Source organism: Limulus polyphemus, unplaced genomic scaffold (assembly GCF_000517525.1).
Source record: "Limulus polyphemus unplaced genomic scaffold, Limulus_polyphemus-2.1.2 Scaffold998, whole genome shotgun sequence".
In the NCBI taxonomy this organism is placed as follows: Eukaryota; Metazoa; Arthropoda; class Merostomata; order Xiphosura; family Limulidae; genus Limulus; species Limulus polyphemus.
Genome location: NW_013666608.1, coordinates 281,269 through 297,462, shown reverse-complemented (window position 1 = coordinate 297,462; position 16,194 = coordinate 281,269). Strand labels below are relative to the sequence as shown.

General features: G+C 30.8%; 1 protein-coding gene across 6 annotated transcripts in view; it reads right to left on the bottom strand.

The window, feature by feature from the left end:
- LOC106461615 (heterogeneous nuclear ribonucleoprotein U-like protein 1) overlaps positions 1-16,194 on the bottom strand; it is a 121,000-nt gene that overhangs the window by 48,009 nt on the left and 56,797 nt on the right. For all 6 annotated transcript variants that reach the window (XM_013921454.2, XM_022388619.1, XM_022388620.1 and 3 more), the window contains 4 exons: positions 13,143-13,282; positions 10,350-10,449; positions 3,813-3,925; positions 1,018-1,173 (listed from right to left, as the gene is read on the bottom strand). In XM_013921454.2, coding sequence (XP_013776908.1) covers positions 1,018-1,173; positions 3,813-3,925; positions 10,350-10,449; positions 13,143-13,282 — 509 coding nt within the window. The remainder of the gene's footprint in view (positions 1-1,017; positions 1,174-3,812; positions 3,926-10,349; positions 10,450-13,142; positions 13,283-16,194) is intronic.

The following is a 16,194-nucleotide window of genomic DNA, read 5'->3' as shown; positions in this document are numbered from 1 at the left end:
ATATATAAAACCTAAAAAAAATTATTGATTATTTTGTTTCATATCCTCCATGTGCGAAATATTAAAAGGCTTGGCAATCTATGTCAAGCAGAAACCGAGTACAAAGGTCGTAACTAGAAGAGATAATTGTTTGCTTTATTTCATTATTTACTGTTCTATGTGTTAAGAAAAATAAGTTTAAAAACTTATTTCTAAATAGCAATAATATATATATAGAATGAAAAAAACACACCATAAAATACTAATAAAAAATTTCCCAGATCTGGAGTTTGTTTTAATGTCTTATAAAGTCTTTTGTTCATCCTTGCAAAAGCTAGGTCTTTTCAAATTCCTATGAAACCATAAAATACTGTTCACACCAACATTGGTGCATAGTCTATAATCGACTCTATCAATTTAAATTTTAGCTGTAGTTATTTTTAAAGCTGAGTTACATTAGTAGTTATTCAAATGACATGCTGTAAGATCATAAAAGGGCATGAGTGAGACTGTACTAATAAAATCAGAAAAAGAGAAAAAATCACTTAAGAAACAAAACCTTAAGAATGTAACTCAAGGGATAATAGTTTTTTTAGCAAATATACACCTATGCTTTGGGGTGGGCAGAAAAATTTTCAAAACTAAAGTTTCCCTTTTTTTTAAGCAAGTTATCATCTCCAAGTATTTGCATTTCTGTGATGCAAATTACAATTGTCACTTTGAGCACTCAATAAAAAATATTTTTCTTATGATCAAATTTAATGCTGTAACACGAACAAATCAAACGAAAACCTAAACTTGCCATAGATATCACAATATAGTGTTTTTTTTTGTAAATTATTCCTCCCCTAAACGTTTGCAATTTTAATTGAAAAAAAATGTCAGTCCATAAGTTACAATATAATATTTTTAACACCAGAAATGATTTTAAGCATATTATTTACAATTTTTTTTTTAACTTTTTAACTCTCTTCAAAGACATGAATTACAAGGTAGCTGGAATATATTTTAGTAACTTGTGAAAAAATTTAAACCTACCATTTGTCCAAAGTTGACATCAAAAGAACAATTCTTTGTCAAAATATGGGGAAAAAGAGCTATATCTCCAAGTTCTTCTTTGGAAACACTATAGGCTATTCCTTGATGGACTCCATTTTTGGCAAAGGATATCTCTACTGTACTGGAATCAATGTTCTAAGCATAAGAAAAAGAATTACATTACAAACTTATAACTTGTAAATCATTTGAAAAGTTAAATGTATTTACAATACTCAATTTTTACATCATTGTTGTAGCTGTTCACTTGGGCCTATATAAGTTAATGTACAGATATGAATAAGTCCATTTATCACATTGCTAGTCTGTTTATTTGACCATGTTTTAAAAGATGCAAACTTGAATTGCTGTGGATGGGTGTCTATTTTTCCTAACAATATAATATTCTAGTTTCTGCAGTTTCTTAAATTATTTGTGACAGCATTTTTATAGCTAATGCTTTCTTCATGAAAAGTTATTCCCAGTAGCTTCTAGCACTTATAAATTAGTACAAATACACTCCCTACCATACAAGTCTGACTCGTGTGTCATAATAAATTTTTAATCCATTTATATATATATACACCATTATGTTGCTATATGCTGCTTTATGTAATGAGCAAACATTCATTCTTTAATCTTGTTTGAAATAACCGAAAAATACAAAAACTCCACACGTACTGAAACCAATTACACTTTAACAACTATGCCAGGTATTTTATATTAAGTGTATAACTTATGTTAATATTTTAATATATCTTGATAAAAAAACCAAAAAAAACCACCATATTTCAGAATCAAATTAATCACCATGTTAGTTTCACTGCACAGATTAATTGAGTATTTCCCAAAAAATGACATATTATAGCACAAACTGCCCTAACCCAGTTAAAAGTTACATCTTAACAATACTATATAACTGAAAGAGTTCGTTTAAAATTCATAATGAACAACTTGGGTGTTCCTGATAGAAAAAATGATTGTTTGGATATATACTGATACATGTTAAATGTATAATAAACATGTTGCATAATAATAATCCTTACTAATTTGGCATCATTTGCAACCATATAGGTAGATATAAACCTTACATGGCTATTAGTAGATGCATCTTCAATCCAAATTAATTTTATAGACACATATATGCACACATGGATACTTTATGCTGCCATTTGTTTTAAATCACTGTCTACCTGGATTACACCATTCAGAATATAACTGTTCAAAACAAAGCACTATCTTGATTATATATGCCATGTGTTTGTTTGATCGGGATTAGTTTGAATACATAACCAGTTAACATTCTTAAATTGTGATCTATAACTGAAGTTTAAACTAAATGATTATGAATTATACAGTTTATTGTATGGTATTAAATACGATAATTATTTCATGACATTTTATTTCTAATTGAGCTATAACAAAGGTTCACTTTAAGCAGATGGAGAAAACTACTTGCACTTTGTCAAAAACAACTTTTTAGTGGTATATACAGTAATGTAAATATATGAGTGTGTTGGGCTAAAGATTCTTCTACAGTAGGTATCTGTGACTTGTTGGCGATAAACTTGACAATAAACCAACAGCACACACATTCTAATTGTTTTCAAAATAGTATATATATATTCAAAACAAGTTAAAAGTATGTATAAAATTCTTTACACTATGGAGATCATAGCTGTATATTAAACATTATACTTGTCAAAAGTACACTTAAGCTAATTCAATTGCTTTAAAATTACTGACAAGCCGGACTATTTTTCTCTATTTTTATCGCAATAGTATCCATATATAATTCACTTATGATGTCGCGTGAGTTACTGCAGTTGTATACTGAACTTCCAATAATCATCTACTCTTCATACTTCTAATAATCGTCTGCTTTTTTTGTCAAAGTCCACACAGGCGGGTTCAATTACTTTAGAACACCCTTTGACAAGACAAATTATTCTCCTTATCTCTTTTAAACTGTTAATCTCACTCTAACATATCAATCATTAGGCCATTCACTCCCATGATGTTAACTTTACATTTTTTAACTTTTCTCTGACCAAACTTCTCTTTCACGTGGCTTTACTTTTACTCTGTTTCCGCTCATCTGGTCACAGCTATTTATACATCTATCATTTAGGTCTTCTAGAAATCTCCATAGCCTCGACATCAGTGAATTGCAAACACAAATTTAATTAATAATACTACCTTCACTAAAGAGTCTTTTATATCTGACACACTTCAATGCTAGGCATGTAAAATATAACAGTGAGTAATGTAATCTTGTATGCAACCTTTTAATATAGAAAACTAAGAGATTGTAATTCATTTCCAATATTTTGTAACAGTCCATAAACCTTTATTAATGGAACAACATTTTTAAGGTTTTTTTAAGTTAAAAGATGATAAGTCATCTTGAAAATACAGGCAATACTAAAGTAAGCCAGTTTCATCTGCTGATTTTAAGATTTCTTACAGTAACAAGTGTAACTGTCCATCCTTTAAATTGTTAACTTCATAGTGAATAACTTTTTTCAATACAGTTTAACCATTAAAAGTTTCTAAAAAAAATATAATGAAGTCCATTTAAAAGAGTTAAGAGATTCAAGCAAAATCTAATTTTCTGATTTAGTGAGAAACCATAAATCCTTTGTATATTCTTCTCAAGCAACACTTTAAAAAATCTGTATTCCAGTAATAAAATACAAAACTCTTTAAAAATTATAAGGAAATATTTTTTGGTATGATGCACTTTGTTTTTAAACCCACTTGAAACACCATAAGTATAACTTGAAATGTTGTCTTACAAGAAAGCCAGTGATAACATCCCCTTCACCAAACGGAGTCCCATAGTCCACAAACTTGCAATTTGTAGAAGCTTTAGCAGTTCCACCATACCCATATGATTTAGGTTCCTCACCTGTTGACAAAACAGTTAACTTGTATCAAGCATAAACTATGTTAGGTGACAAGCAGAATAATTAAAAACAAGTGTCCAACAAGATGATATAAAAGAACAATTAAAACTGTGATATTTTTTAATTAGCAGCTTAAAACATATTTTTCACAAATTACAATAAAAATATTTACTTTACATGCTAGATATAAAAGAAAACTGTTACAGTTTTGCCCACTGTATGGTCAGTGATTTTTCTTGATCTAAGTTTAAAATTTCATCATTTTTTTAACTTTTTAATTGCATTTGCTCTGTCAAACCATATGCAAAACTCAAATATTATCATATAAGTTTACATTCAGTACAATTACAATCAAAGGGTAGATTAGTAAGTATGTTGCTGAATTCTCCTAATTCAATTAAGGGTTTTCTGCTTGATCATACAGCACACCACCAATTTTCTGGCAACTCATGGTCCAGCATCTCCTTTAATCAGGACAAAATTACAAGAGCGCACTTGAAATTCCCGGAACTGCCAGACCAGTTTACTTGACGGCCACAGATGGCACTGTGTGTGCCGCACGCTCTTTTGGGATGGGCTACTTACATTTTAAGTAGGTACACCACTCTTGTGAACAATTTCCTAAAAATATTAAGCTAGTGGATTAAATGGCTTGAATTTTTTCATGAATGTTGCCAAGAATATGTAGTTTAACATAGTAGTAGTAATCCTGAGAGCCCTCAACTTACAGACCTTTGTGATTAGCTCTACAATTCCAGTAAAATTCTAAAATTTGCCACTTTGGTAGCAGTACTACTGCAACATTCTTTGTAAGTACAGTAATTAATAAACCTTTTTCATTTATACCTGTACTAATGTATATCATTAATCATTTAATTCATATTTAATTTTAATTTAATATTTGTTTTATTTAAGTCTCTAGGAGTCCATGGTACTTTAGACACACGAGAGGGGTATAATTAGTGGGTCAGAGGTGTATTGTTGAATTATTAGTACGTGACCTCTGTTGGTCCGGCAAAATGGATAATCTGGCAAGGCTCTGGAACCAAGGGTGCCAGAAAATTGGTGATGTACCTGTACCATGTAATTCCATTTGTTTAATTTAATGGTCATTGGCTCTTACTTTGAATTAGATTTAGTAAATAACACATTATTCTTCCTCTGCATGTGGTTTGTGCTTGATTGTATTTTAATGTTGGGTTGATATTGCCTGTACACGTGGACAATAACCATAATATTCTACCCAAAGGTTTTCACCGAAAACTAAAAATACCTTAAAAACTGAAGGTAATGCAGTGAAGACAGACAAGTACAGCAGCCAAATACAAATTCTACAAGATAACAAAACAGATTTTCTTATTTAAGTATGTATTCTTCATCCTCCTCAGAATTCATACTTCTTTTACTTTACATATAAGAAGTGTATAGTGACAATGAAATAACAATTTCAGTGGGTGGGTGTCCATATGTAAATGTGTCTATGTCGGACTTCCAGAGTTTAGAATAATGGTAAACATAATATTCTGGACAAAAACCTTGCATACAATTTGACTGTACTATTAACCCTATCTTTTCTATTTGTGGAGATATCACTTATGTACTGAATCAAACACAGTGGTCCCCCGCTCAACTTTTTCCATTTTTGGAAATGGTCTCTTGAATACTTACTTCTAAATATGACATGTGAATAACCAATCAAAAGCTCATAATGTCCCCCTAGTAGCTTTCTCAGCCATTTTCAAACATAACGGCATCATCTCTTTCTTTTGAGAGTAACCTCTGTGCTGGTAAGTTGAGTGTTTAGCCTGTTCGAAATTTCATATCTTTTTTAGACCCAAAAACAGCTTAGTTACTAAACTTGATAAATTATAATGGAATTCTATGGTATCAATATATTAATTAATGATTTTTTTGGTTATTCAAATGTATATATAAGAACCAAAAAAATTATTTTGTTTCACATCCTCCACGTGTGAAGTTTCTTAAGGCTTAGCAAGCTACAACAAGTAGCAATCGAGTACAAAGGTTTTAACTAGAAGAGATAATTGTTTGCTTTACTTCTTTATTTACTGTTCTATGTTTTAAGAAAAATAAGTTTAAGAACTTGTTTGTAAATAGTAAAATCTATATACGTATATAATGTATAATAATTGAAATGTGACTATTTTACAAAGTACTGGTCCACTAAAACACAGCCAGGACAGGTCACTTTGTACAGACCAAAGGTCAGTTTTATGTTATTTGATATGGTAACATGAGTGCATGCGAGTCTTGTCATTGTAACTTCTGTATTGTTAACCAGACATGGCTGAAAGATTAGTATAACAAAAATAATAAATATATGTATATATATAAAAAAATATAATGTTATGAGATTTAAGCTATTTAGTCTAAAGATTTATGTTTTCATGTTATAATTTGTAGTCATTCTAGAATGCAAAAGGCATAATTTATTTCTTAATTGTTTATGATGGTTACGAGATTGGTCTAATCTACGAAATCCGTACACAGATTCGTTTGTGAAAATAACAGATAAAATATAGTTTTTTCTTAAGAAACGTTTGATACCTATCTGGACATTATAAGGATTTTGCATGTGAAATTTGAAAATTTTCTGATGCATAAAAGTATTTTTAATCTCAAAATGAAAATTAATTTGCATGTTGGATAGGCAACATCCAAAAATCTGATATTTTGCGTAGTGAGCCCATGCTGAAAAAGAGTTAAGTTGGGGATTTCATCCTCTTCAAATTCTACACATATGCATATACATGAAACTACAATTTGTACTTCTTGCTTATGTTCTAAAGATAAAGACTGACATCAAACATTTCCCAAAGAAAAGCTACCACTACAGTTATACTTAATAAGGAGCTTTCTGCTGGCTGTGCAAATGATATTTTTAATATTTTTCCTGTTTCTCACAGACTGAGATAAACAATTATGTTTTCCAGTAAACCCCTAGAACACATTACAGTTTGAAATTTGATATCAGTTCTGAACATGTTTGGGTTAACTTACATAAAAAAAGCAAGAAACCTTTCTGGTCATACTGAAATTGTACTAGTAAGAGAAACATGGTTTAAAGGGTCAAAAGTCAAGCTATTTAGTTATGTTTGAAGTCATTCTGATGTAAGCCTTTCCATTTAAGAAGTGAAAAGATGTGAAATGCAGTATCGTTATTGACACAAAATACAGTATATATCCATAATATAGTTTACAGATTGTTAACCACTGTTTAGCTTACAGCTAGATTTTATCAGTCAAACAATGATTACGGTAATGAAAAAAAAATATCAACATAATATGCTGAATGAAAGCAAATTAATTTAAAAAACAACCACTTCAAGAGGAAACAAAGTCAAGCATGAAACATTATGAAACAAAAGAGCACATCCGAACACAAGCACTGCCAAACGTGAAGTGATAGTTCAGTAGCGGAGTGTAGAGGCTGTCACATGCATCACGTGAGCATGTCATGCTTCTATTGGAGAAGAGGTAATGCATTATGATTTACATGAGAGATGTGTTGGAATCTTGCAATTCCAATAGGGGGGAGCAGAAGGCTTGTGGAATGTGTTAAGAAATTGTTGCACATAGAGGGCAGCACCAAATGCAAATAGCTATTATTGTGAAAGGAGGAAATACCATATCAGAATTACCATGTCTGTAGTTGCATAAAGCCACATACTGATAAACTTTAATTTACTGGAGGCTATTACAGTAATCACTAATCATAACATCACATAAATTAGTATTATTTCAGTATAAAAATAAACAAATGACTTATGAATATAAATGACTAAATTTTTTCACACACTGTATAAGTGTACCATAAATACAAGATAGATGTCTGGAAGAGAGAGAGAGAAAAAAAAAAGAAGAGGGAAGCAGTTTCAAATATTGCATTGATGTAAAAACAAACAAGTTATCACTTGAGTACAATTTATTAACATCACAACATGCAAATCAGTCTATGAGCCAGTAAGATTATTCAAAAAACTGAATTTACAAATTTTTTGAAACATGTACCAACAACATTAGTGACAAATCCAAATTAGTAAATATTTGTATGGTTAAACTTGAATATTTTCATTGAAACAGAAAACCAAAATCAAAGTTCAAACATATTAATTTTGCACCTTTTGCGACCTTACAGGGGTATTTTATAACCTGTATGGCTATTATGAGGTGCTTTTCCAGTCAGTTAAAATAATACTTGTCAATACATTAATTAAATAATATGCTTGGAACTATTTTGGTGAAAAGTTGAATACTCTGGTCTTTCAAGATACATCATAACAGTTTCCAAATCTTAAGAATACCTTCACTTAATAGAATAAACTTGAATAACTTTTCTATTAGTACATTAGTAGTTTTCTATATACAATAACTGATGAACAATAAAAATTAAGGAAAATCTTGAAATGATTACAATATAACAAAGATAATTTTTCAGCCAAATAGTATCCTTTTTTATATTATTAAGACACAAGTTTCTGCCATTACCCTCAAAAATTAATTCAGCCAAATAAAATTCAGAAAAAGACTGGTTATTTGCTTTTAAGATAAATCTATATGAATCTAGAAACTATTTTACAAAATGTTTCTAAGTCAACTATAAAATGGTATCAATGATTTTTACAAAATATTGCAGAGAGGAAAGCAGGTGAATGGTAACAGTTTTGACAGTCCAAAATAAACAATTCACCTTTAAAAAATATATTTAATGAAATATAACATAAAGGCTTGCAAACATAAACAGACAAAATATTCAAATCTACATGATGGTGTCATTTGAACTAAATATTTTCAATATGGAGTTGTTTGATAGTGTAATTAGAGCTGTACGATTTAATTGATTAATGTAATAAAAATAATAAATTAATAAAAATTAGTGTTTTTGATTATTACTGTTTCAGTTGTTTCAACAATTGATTAATTGATGCTAGGACTATATAAACTGTCACAAAATTATTAATCAATAATCATACTATTTATTATTTTTGAATATTTTCAAGTAGTTGAAATATTGCTATTATGTAAATGGAAAAACAAACAATAGGGGGCAGGGTGCCTCATAATTTTAAGGTCTCAGGTTATCCTCATTGCCACTAAACTTCCTTGTCCTCTGTTATTGCAAAGCCACTAAAGGCTATCTACCACCTTCAGTATTTTTAATTTTGAACTGTTTACTACAAGAGCAACATCTGGTTATCAGAACCCACTACCAATTTTCTGGCTACTTAAATGTTAAATAAAGCATAAAATTACTGTTTTCTTAAAAACAGGTGAAGATCTAGGAAAGTGATCCAGACCACCCACACATACATTTTTTCCATAAATTAATAATTGTATTATTTGATGTTGTATAAGCAGACACTCATCTAGGGAATCTGAACCACCCATTTAAAAAAAAAATTAATAACTGTGTTCTTTAATTTGTATAATTTGTTGTATAAGCAAGCACAGATCTAGGTCAAGTTCAGGGAGACCAACCACCTCCAATTCATTCAAGAATTAATAACTGCATTCTTTAATGTTGTATACAAGATGCATATTGTTTCATTTCTTTAAATGTAACAAGTGTATTGTGACAATCAAATAAACATGTGAGTGGGTGGGTGGTCATATGTAAACATGTGTATGTGTATAACTTGCAGAGTTAAGCATAATGGTAAACATAATACTCTGACAACAAACTACACTCTGATGGTGCTGCTAAGCAGGGCATTTGATCTTCAAATCCTGCACATATATTAAACTACAATTTGTATTTTTAACAGACATTTTTATCAGATAATTAAGTAATTAATGTCAGTGACTTATATATATACAAAACCCATTGTCTTAAATAACTAGTGTGATAGAACGATTATTGTAAATAAATTTAAATTTATACTGAAATTTAAAAACTGCAATTTAGGAGTTTTTTAAAAATCTTACTATATATATCAAACTAGCTGGAGTACTCGTTCCCTGGACGGAAGTTATGTAAATTCATGATTAATGAAAGATTATCTTTGGACATAAAAAGTTGCTTCCCTTATATGAAATTGTAAAAAATGCAAAAACACCCATAAAAACTGCAAAACATAAAATTTGGAACTGCATTTGAAAAATTAGGGGAAAAATAAAAAACATCATTAAACTTATTCGTACCTACTTTTATTGTCATTTTAACTTCCATGCGCATATATTTTCTTTTTACTTTTTGTTAATCATAAAGAGCTATCTGTGCTGTGCCAACAATGGGGATCAAACTCCAAATTTCAGAGTTATAAGCTCACAACTTTACTGCTGACACACGCACACACACGGGGGTTCTTGCTTTCTACTTTATATTACAAAATTACAGTGATTTTATATACTAAACCACTTCTCTTAAATAATTAAGACTGAAAAAGATTGTAGGCAAATACTTACCCAACTGGAGAGACTGTAAGTTACCAGAAAAACCCACACGAATCACATGAGGTGTGCTTTCATCTGGGGGTAGATGACTAACATCAAGATGTTTTTTTACCTATTAGCAAAATCAAAAATTCTTCTTAAGTTTTCTTAGCTCTTCTTTCTAAAATGATCAATAAATTGAACGAAAAACGAAAATACTAATCTTCAAATGAAACAATACAAGAAGAAGAAGTTAAATGTATCATTACTAGTCAAACAGCTACATAGTTCAATAATCAATACAAAATCTTAAAGGCGTAAATAATCTAATTCTGTTTTCATGCTTAGGAACAAAATCGCTATCTGTAACTACTCAACACAGATGAATAGAATGTAAATGTTGTTATCCAACATTGGTCGCCTGATTGAGAAAGTTTGTTTGTAGCTTTGTCTTAACACTGGATAAATTAACTGTATATCTGGGAACTTGGAAGGAAAAATTAAAAACATTAAAATGCTTGTAAGTATTATTTGAAGAAAATTATCTTACATAAGTTAAACTATAATAGTTAGTTCTTTTACCAACAAACAAATTAGAGCAAATAGTTATGATCAGAATAATACAGAAATCCTCCATAAAACCTTTACAACATAGCCCTTAACAAACACTTGTTTAAAATATTTCTCAAAATCCAAGGTCAAATTATATTTATTAACTTTAATATACAGAAATATGAACAAAAAAAAAACATTCTTCCTAATAATTTTTTATATAAATAATTTTGTTGTTTTTGTTGAATAAAATAGTGTTGAAGCAAAACAAGTAAATAAAGATGCAAAGCAGAAAAAAAAGTTAATGCCCAAGTTAGTAAGATTGTTTTTAGCATTTATTAACAAATTTAACATTATGGAAATGAATTTGCACAAGCATTTCTGAAATAGCAAGGTTTTATCTTACACCATATCAGCAAAGTGATTAAAGTACAGCAAAATAAATCACAGTGACAGTGATCCAACTAACAACAAAAAAAAAAGATACATAATCAAGGGATTTCGTAGAACAACTGAGAAAGCTACACATCAGACCCCAGGATATTCTTGTCAGTTTTGATGTCACAGACCTATTTATCAATGTTCCAACCTAATGAACCCTTCATATCACCAGACAATGACTGCTGAATGACAACTCTCTAACACACAGAACTGACATGAAGATAGATGCTATCATGGAACTAACAACTATGTGCCTACAGTCAACATACTTCCAATACAATGAGGAATTCTACAAACAAATGGACAGTCTAACCATGGGATCCCCACTCTCTCCAGTCTTAGCAGACATTGTCATGGAAGATTTTGAAGAAAGAGTTCTCTCATCCATACATATAAAACCAACTTTCTACAGACAATAGATGTTGATGACACCTTTTTTATATGGCTCCAAGGTCATGAAAACTTAACAGCCTTCATAGAATATCTTATTTCTATAGACAAAAGAACCCACTTCACCATGGAAATAGAGGAACAAAATAGCCTACCATTTCTTGACACTCATCAGCAGACAAGAGACAATTCACCACAACTGTATACATAAAACCCACCCACACTGACAGATACCTACCTCTTCCAGTCTTATCATCCAACCTCAGTAAAATGTGGTATAATTCTATACAACAGAGAGGAAAACATTTGTAAGGAGACATCCATCAGAATAGAATGCCAAAAGTTCATAGTGTGTTTTAAACGGAATGGTTGCACCTTTATTATCATTAAAAACTCCCCGAAGAAGACCACAACAGAAAGAAAAGATACTAATACTACTACTATTTACATCCCCTACATGCAAAATTTCAGTGAAAAACTCAAATGAATAGCCAAGAAGTTCTACACAAATGTACAGTGGAAATCTTATAAGACAGTAAGATTCATTTACGTGAAAACCAAATAGAACCCTACTAATTAAAAACACAAAAATGTCATCTACGAAATTCCATGTTCCTGCAACGAAACATACATTGGAGAAACAAGAAAAAGACTTGGAACAAGAATAAAAGAACACAAACACAGCACAAGACACATGAATATATAAATTTCAGCCATTGTGGAACATATGTCAAAAGGGCCAAAAATAAACTGGGATAAAACTAGAATCATTGACTCAAACAAATTTTAGAAGACAAGAAAAATTAAAGAAACATTCTATATCAACACAATAAAGCTTCACTAAACAGAGATTCAGGATTAGAGCTGAGCAACCTATGGCTACGATTGATTGAAACCACATGCAGTCTTTTCACTAATCACAACATGTCCTCCACAATCCACCAGGATACAATAAAAGACCTGCAACAGCTCTCACACATTGACTTGAAGACAAAAGTTTGGTTTGAATTTTGTGCAAAGCTACAAGAGGGATATCTGCGCTAGCCGTCCCTAATTTAGCAGTGTAAGACTAGAGTGAAGGCAGCAAGTCATCACCACTCACCTCCAACTCTTAGGCTACTCTTTCACCAACAAATAGTGGGATTGACTGTCACATTATAAAGCCCCCACAGCTGAAAGGGCGAGCATATTAGATGGGATTAGGATTTGAACCCGCGATCCTCAGATTACGAGTCAAGTGCCCTAACCACCTGGCCACGCCAGGCCCTGAAGACAAAAGACTTTTCAAATGTTGTGCTCTATATTTGTGTTTATTTACAAGCAGTTGCCATACACCATACTAATCATAAATACTCTGACTAAACAATAAATCAATGGAAAGGTTATTGTTTAAATAAGCATTAAAAAAATCAAATTATAAGATTAACTACTAATAATACCAACTTTCACTTCAAAGCATATTCTTCCAGATGTTATACCATACGTGGCTCTAACACCAGACCACATGAAAGCAAAACCTTCTTCTGTAAATGGAATGGCAGAGTAACGAGACTTGTCGATTACCAATGTCAGATCAGAATTATCTAAAAATCAAAGAAAAACTTTTAACCATATGTACACTTGTAGGATCAAAATGTGCATTTCACAACCTCTTACACTGTTATATTCAAAACTTAATTAGCTCATTATGTAATGGTTTATAATCATTTTTACCATCTTTTACCCACCAAACAATCATGAGTATCCATACTGTAACTTTGAATGTGGTGTATGTATCTTCACAAAATTTTTTAAGTTTTTGCAAACAATTACAAGTCTTTTGTACACAAAAAATCATATTTTTTAATTAAGTATTTTTACTAAAGATTTGTCCATGTATATATGAAGTCAGAGCTGACTTTTCAGAATGCAAGGTGACTTTCATTTTAAAGTTTTCAAATTTTATGTGTCTAATGTCTAAAACCTCCTGAATGAATATCAAACATTTCTTTGTTAGTAAAATGTTATATTTAACATTATTTTCTTTACACTTACTCGATACAGGCTTGGTTAATTTGACCAACCTTGTAACCATCACAACAAAGTTCAAAAAAAAAAATCTAAATTACCCTTTTTTCTTTCTAGAATGATTGCTAGTTGTAACAGAAAATTACAATTGTTTATCCTAAATAACTTAAGACTTGTAACATTTTACATCTGTAACTTTATTTTATTTTCCTTTGAACCATGTCTAACTAATAACTAATGTTTACTAAAAGCTTGCCAAATTTTGTAAAGGTAGATATAGTAAATTCACAACTATAGCAAACATTGCTGAGTATATCTTCACAGAAACAAGGTTAGTCTAATGGAACAATGCCATGCATGTACAGTTAAGAGGAAAATATGTGTATGTGCGTGCATATATAGTTTCTGACAGCTCAGATCTATCATTTTACACACACTTGACAATCTAGAAAGAACAGATATAGTCTGGAGTTTCCCAGAAACTGCTGTTTGGGATTCACAAGATTTCTGATTTTGTTCCAAGTACCTACTTCAAATGCTATCTTTTGTTTAGCTTGTATTAGGGTATTCCATTACAATCAAAAGTTCATCACACTATGTGGTTACTGTCTTTTGAAAATTACCATTAATAAATTATTAATGTACACACATACACATTAAATCAAAAATATCCATAGATCATAATGCCTATAATGTATGAATAAGTATTAAAAGTTTCTCCTCAACCTGCTTTTTCCAAGTGTACGATCCAGGTAAAATATCTTTTATTATCGGAAAACTGTTTTCATTCATAACTTTATCAATGTATATCATGTATGTTCATTTCACACAGTTTTTGTACAAGATTATATAATTTTTCTTTTTCCTTCTTTTTTCTAACATATTCAAGTTTTTAGTCCACCTTATATTCAAAAACTGAAATTCATGTTCTATTCTTTCCTTCACATTTTCACTATTGAACATGCAGGGCTTTTAAAATTGCTAGCCCAACAACCCGGAACAACAACAATAACAAAAAAAAAAACAGTCAGACAATTCTTTTTTTGGATATTAGCCTAACAGGCAATCCCATTTTTTACAGTAACTATCACTCTTCTAAGATAAGGTTCTGTGCTGTAATCAAACTACTGTTTCTCAACCGAGGTTCTCCTCACAGATCATTCTGATAAAACAAAATATACCAACATGTTTAGAGCGATAAGTGTTTTTCACTTGTAGTGCTTCAGTGATTCCTGGAATAACATAGACATTCATCACAGATTCATTTTTCACCACTGACTTAAATATGTTATTTCCCAATTTTCCCCAGCAACATATCATCAAACTGTGTCAGCCAATCAGCATTGATCAACCTCTATTTGGAACAAGAGGCCAACATTTTCTTTGAAAATATGGCTTATATGTGAAAGTACTTTACTTGTAGCAGAGCAGCTGGAGATAAATGACTTCTCCCACAGCAGGAAAAGGCAGATGTTGCAAAAAATGAATATGAAAACAAAAATTTAGTGCACTTTCGTACCATTGTGATTAAAAGAATATTTATGGCTCACATATGACAATGACAAGAACAAAATGTTCTGCCAACTTTGTTGGAAGTTCAGTCAGATTGTGGACAGAGATAATCCTTCCATCAGAGGTATAAGTATGTTCTGTAAAGATCCCATAAAAACCCATAACAATTATCTACATGTGCGTAAAAGCCCAAGTAGCCATGCACCACAATTTAATGTAATGATACAGCTTTTTTTTTGCCCTACCTAATATATCTATCCAAGAAAGAACTGCCTTTAAATAAATTTGCTAGTTTGTGCAAATTACAGGCAACAAATAGAGTTAAACTTAAGGACATGTACATCAATGATGATGCCTGCCACAACATCACTGGGGCAATTGCACACCCTGAGAAAAATAAAACATCAGATTTAATTGAACAGAATATTGAGCAGGAAATAATTTACATGATGTTTGGATAAAATAACAGAGTAGTCACAATCAAATGCATCGTTAACGAAGATGCACCTGGTGTTTTAAGAGCAATAGATGAAACACTTAACTCTCTCACTACAGGCTCGGTCAAATCAGCTGAGTTCATGATCTCAAATTGGCCTATATAGTTTCCATACTATAACTTCTAATATCTTTTGTGTATCTTCTTGAAATTTCACAAGTTTTCAGTAATCATTAAATCACTTGTAGACATATATGGAGTCAAAATATTGACTGTTCTCAAATTTCATTTAAGTAATCTCTAAAACCTCCTATATAAATTTTAAACTTTTTATTATAACATAAAAATACACTTGTTTATCCTAAATAATTTTAAACTCATAACAGTATACATTTCTTTGTACTTAAATTTTGTTGCAAATGATTTGGCAAATGTGTAGCTCATGTTATCCAATGAAATTACATAATGCATGGGCTACTCGAGAGCATACCTTGTGAAAATTTTTTTATTATTAGTACTATTATTTATTTTATCTAATCT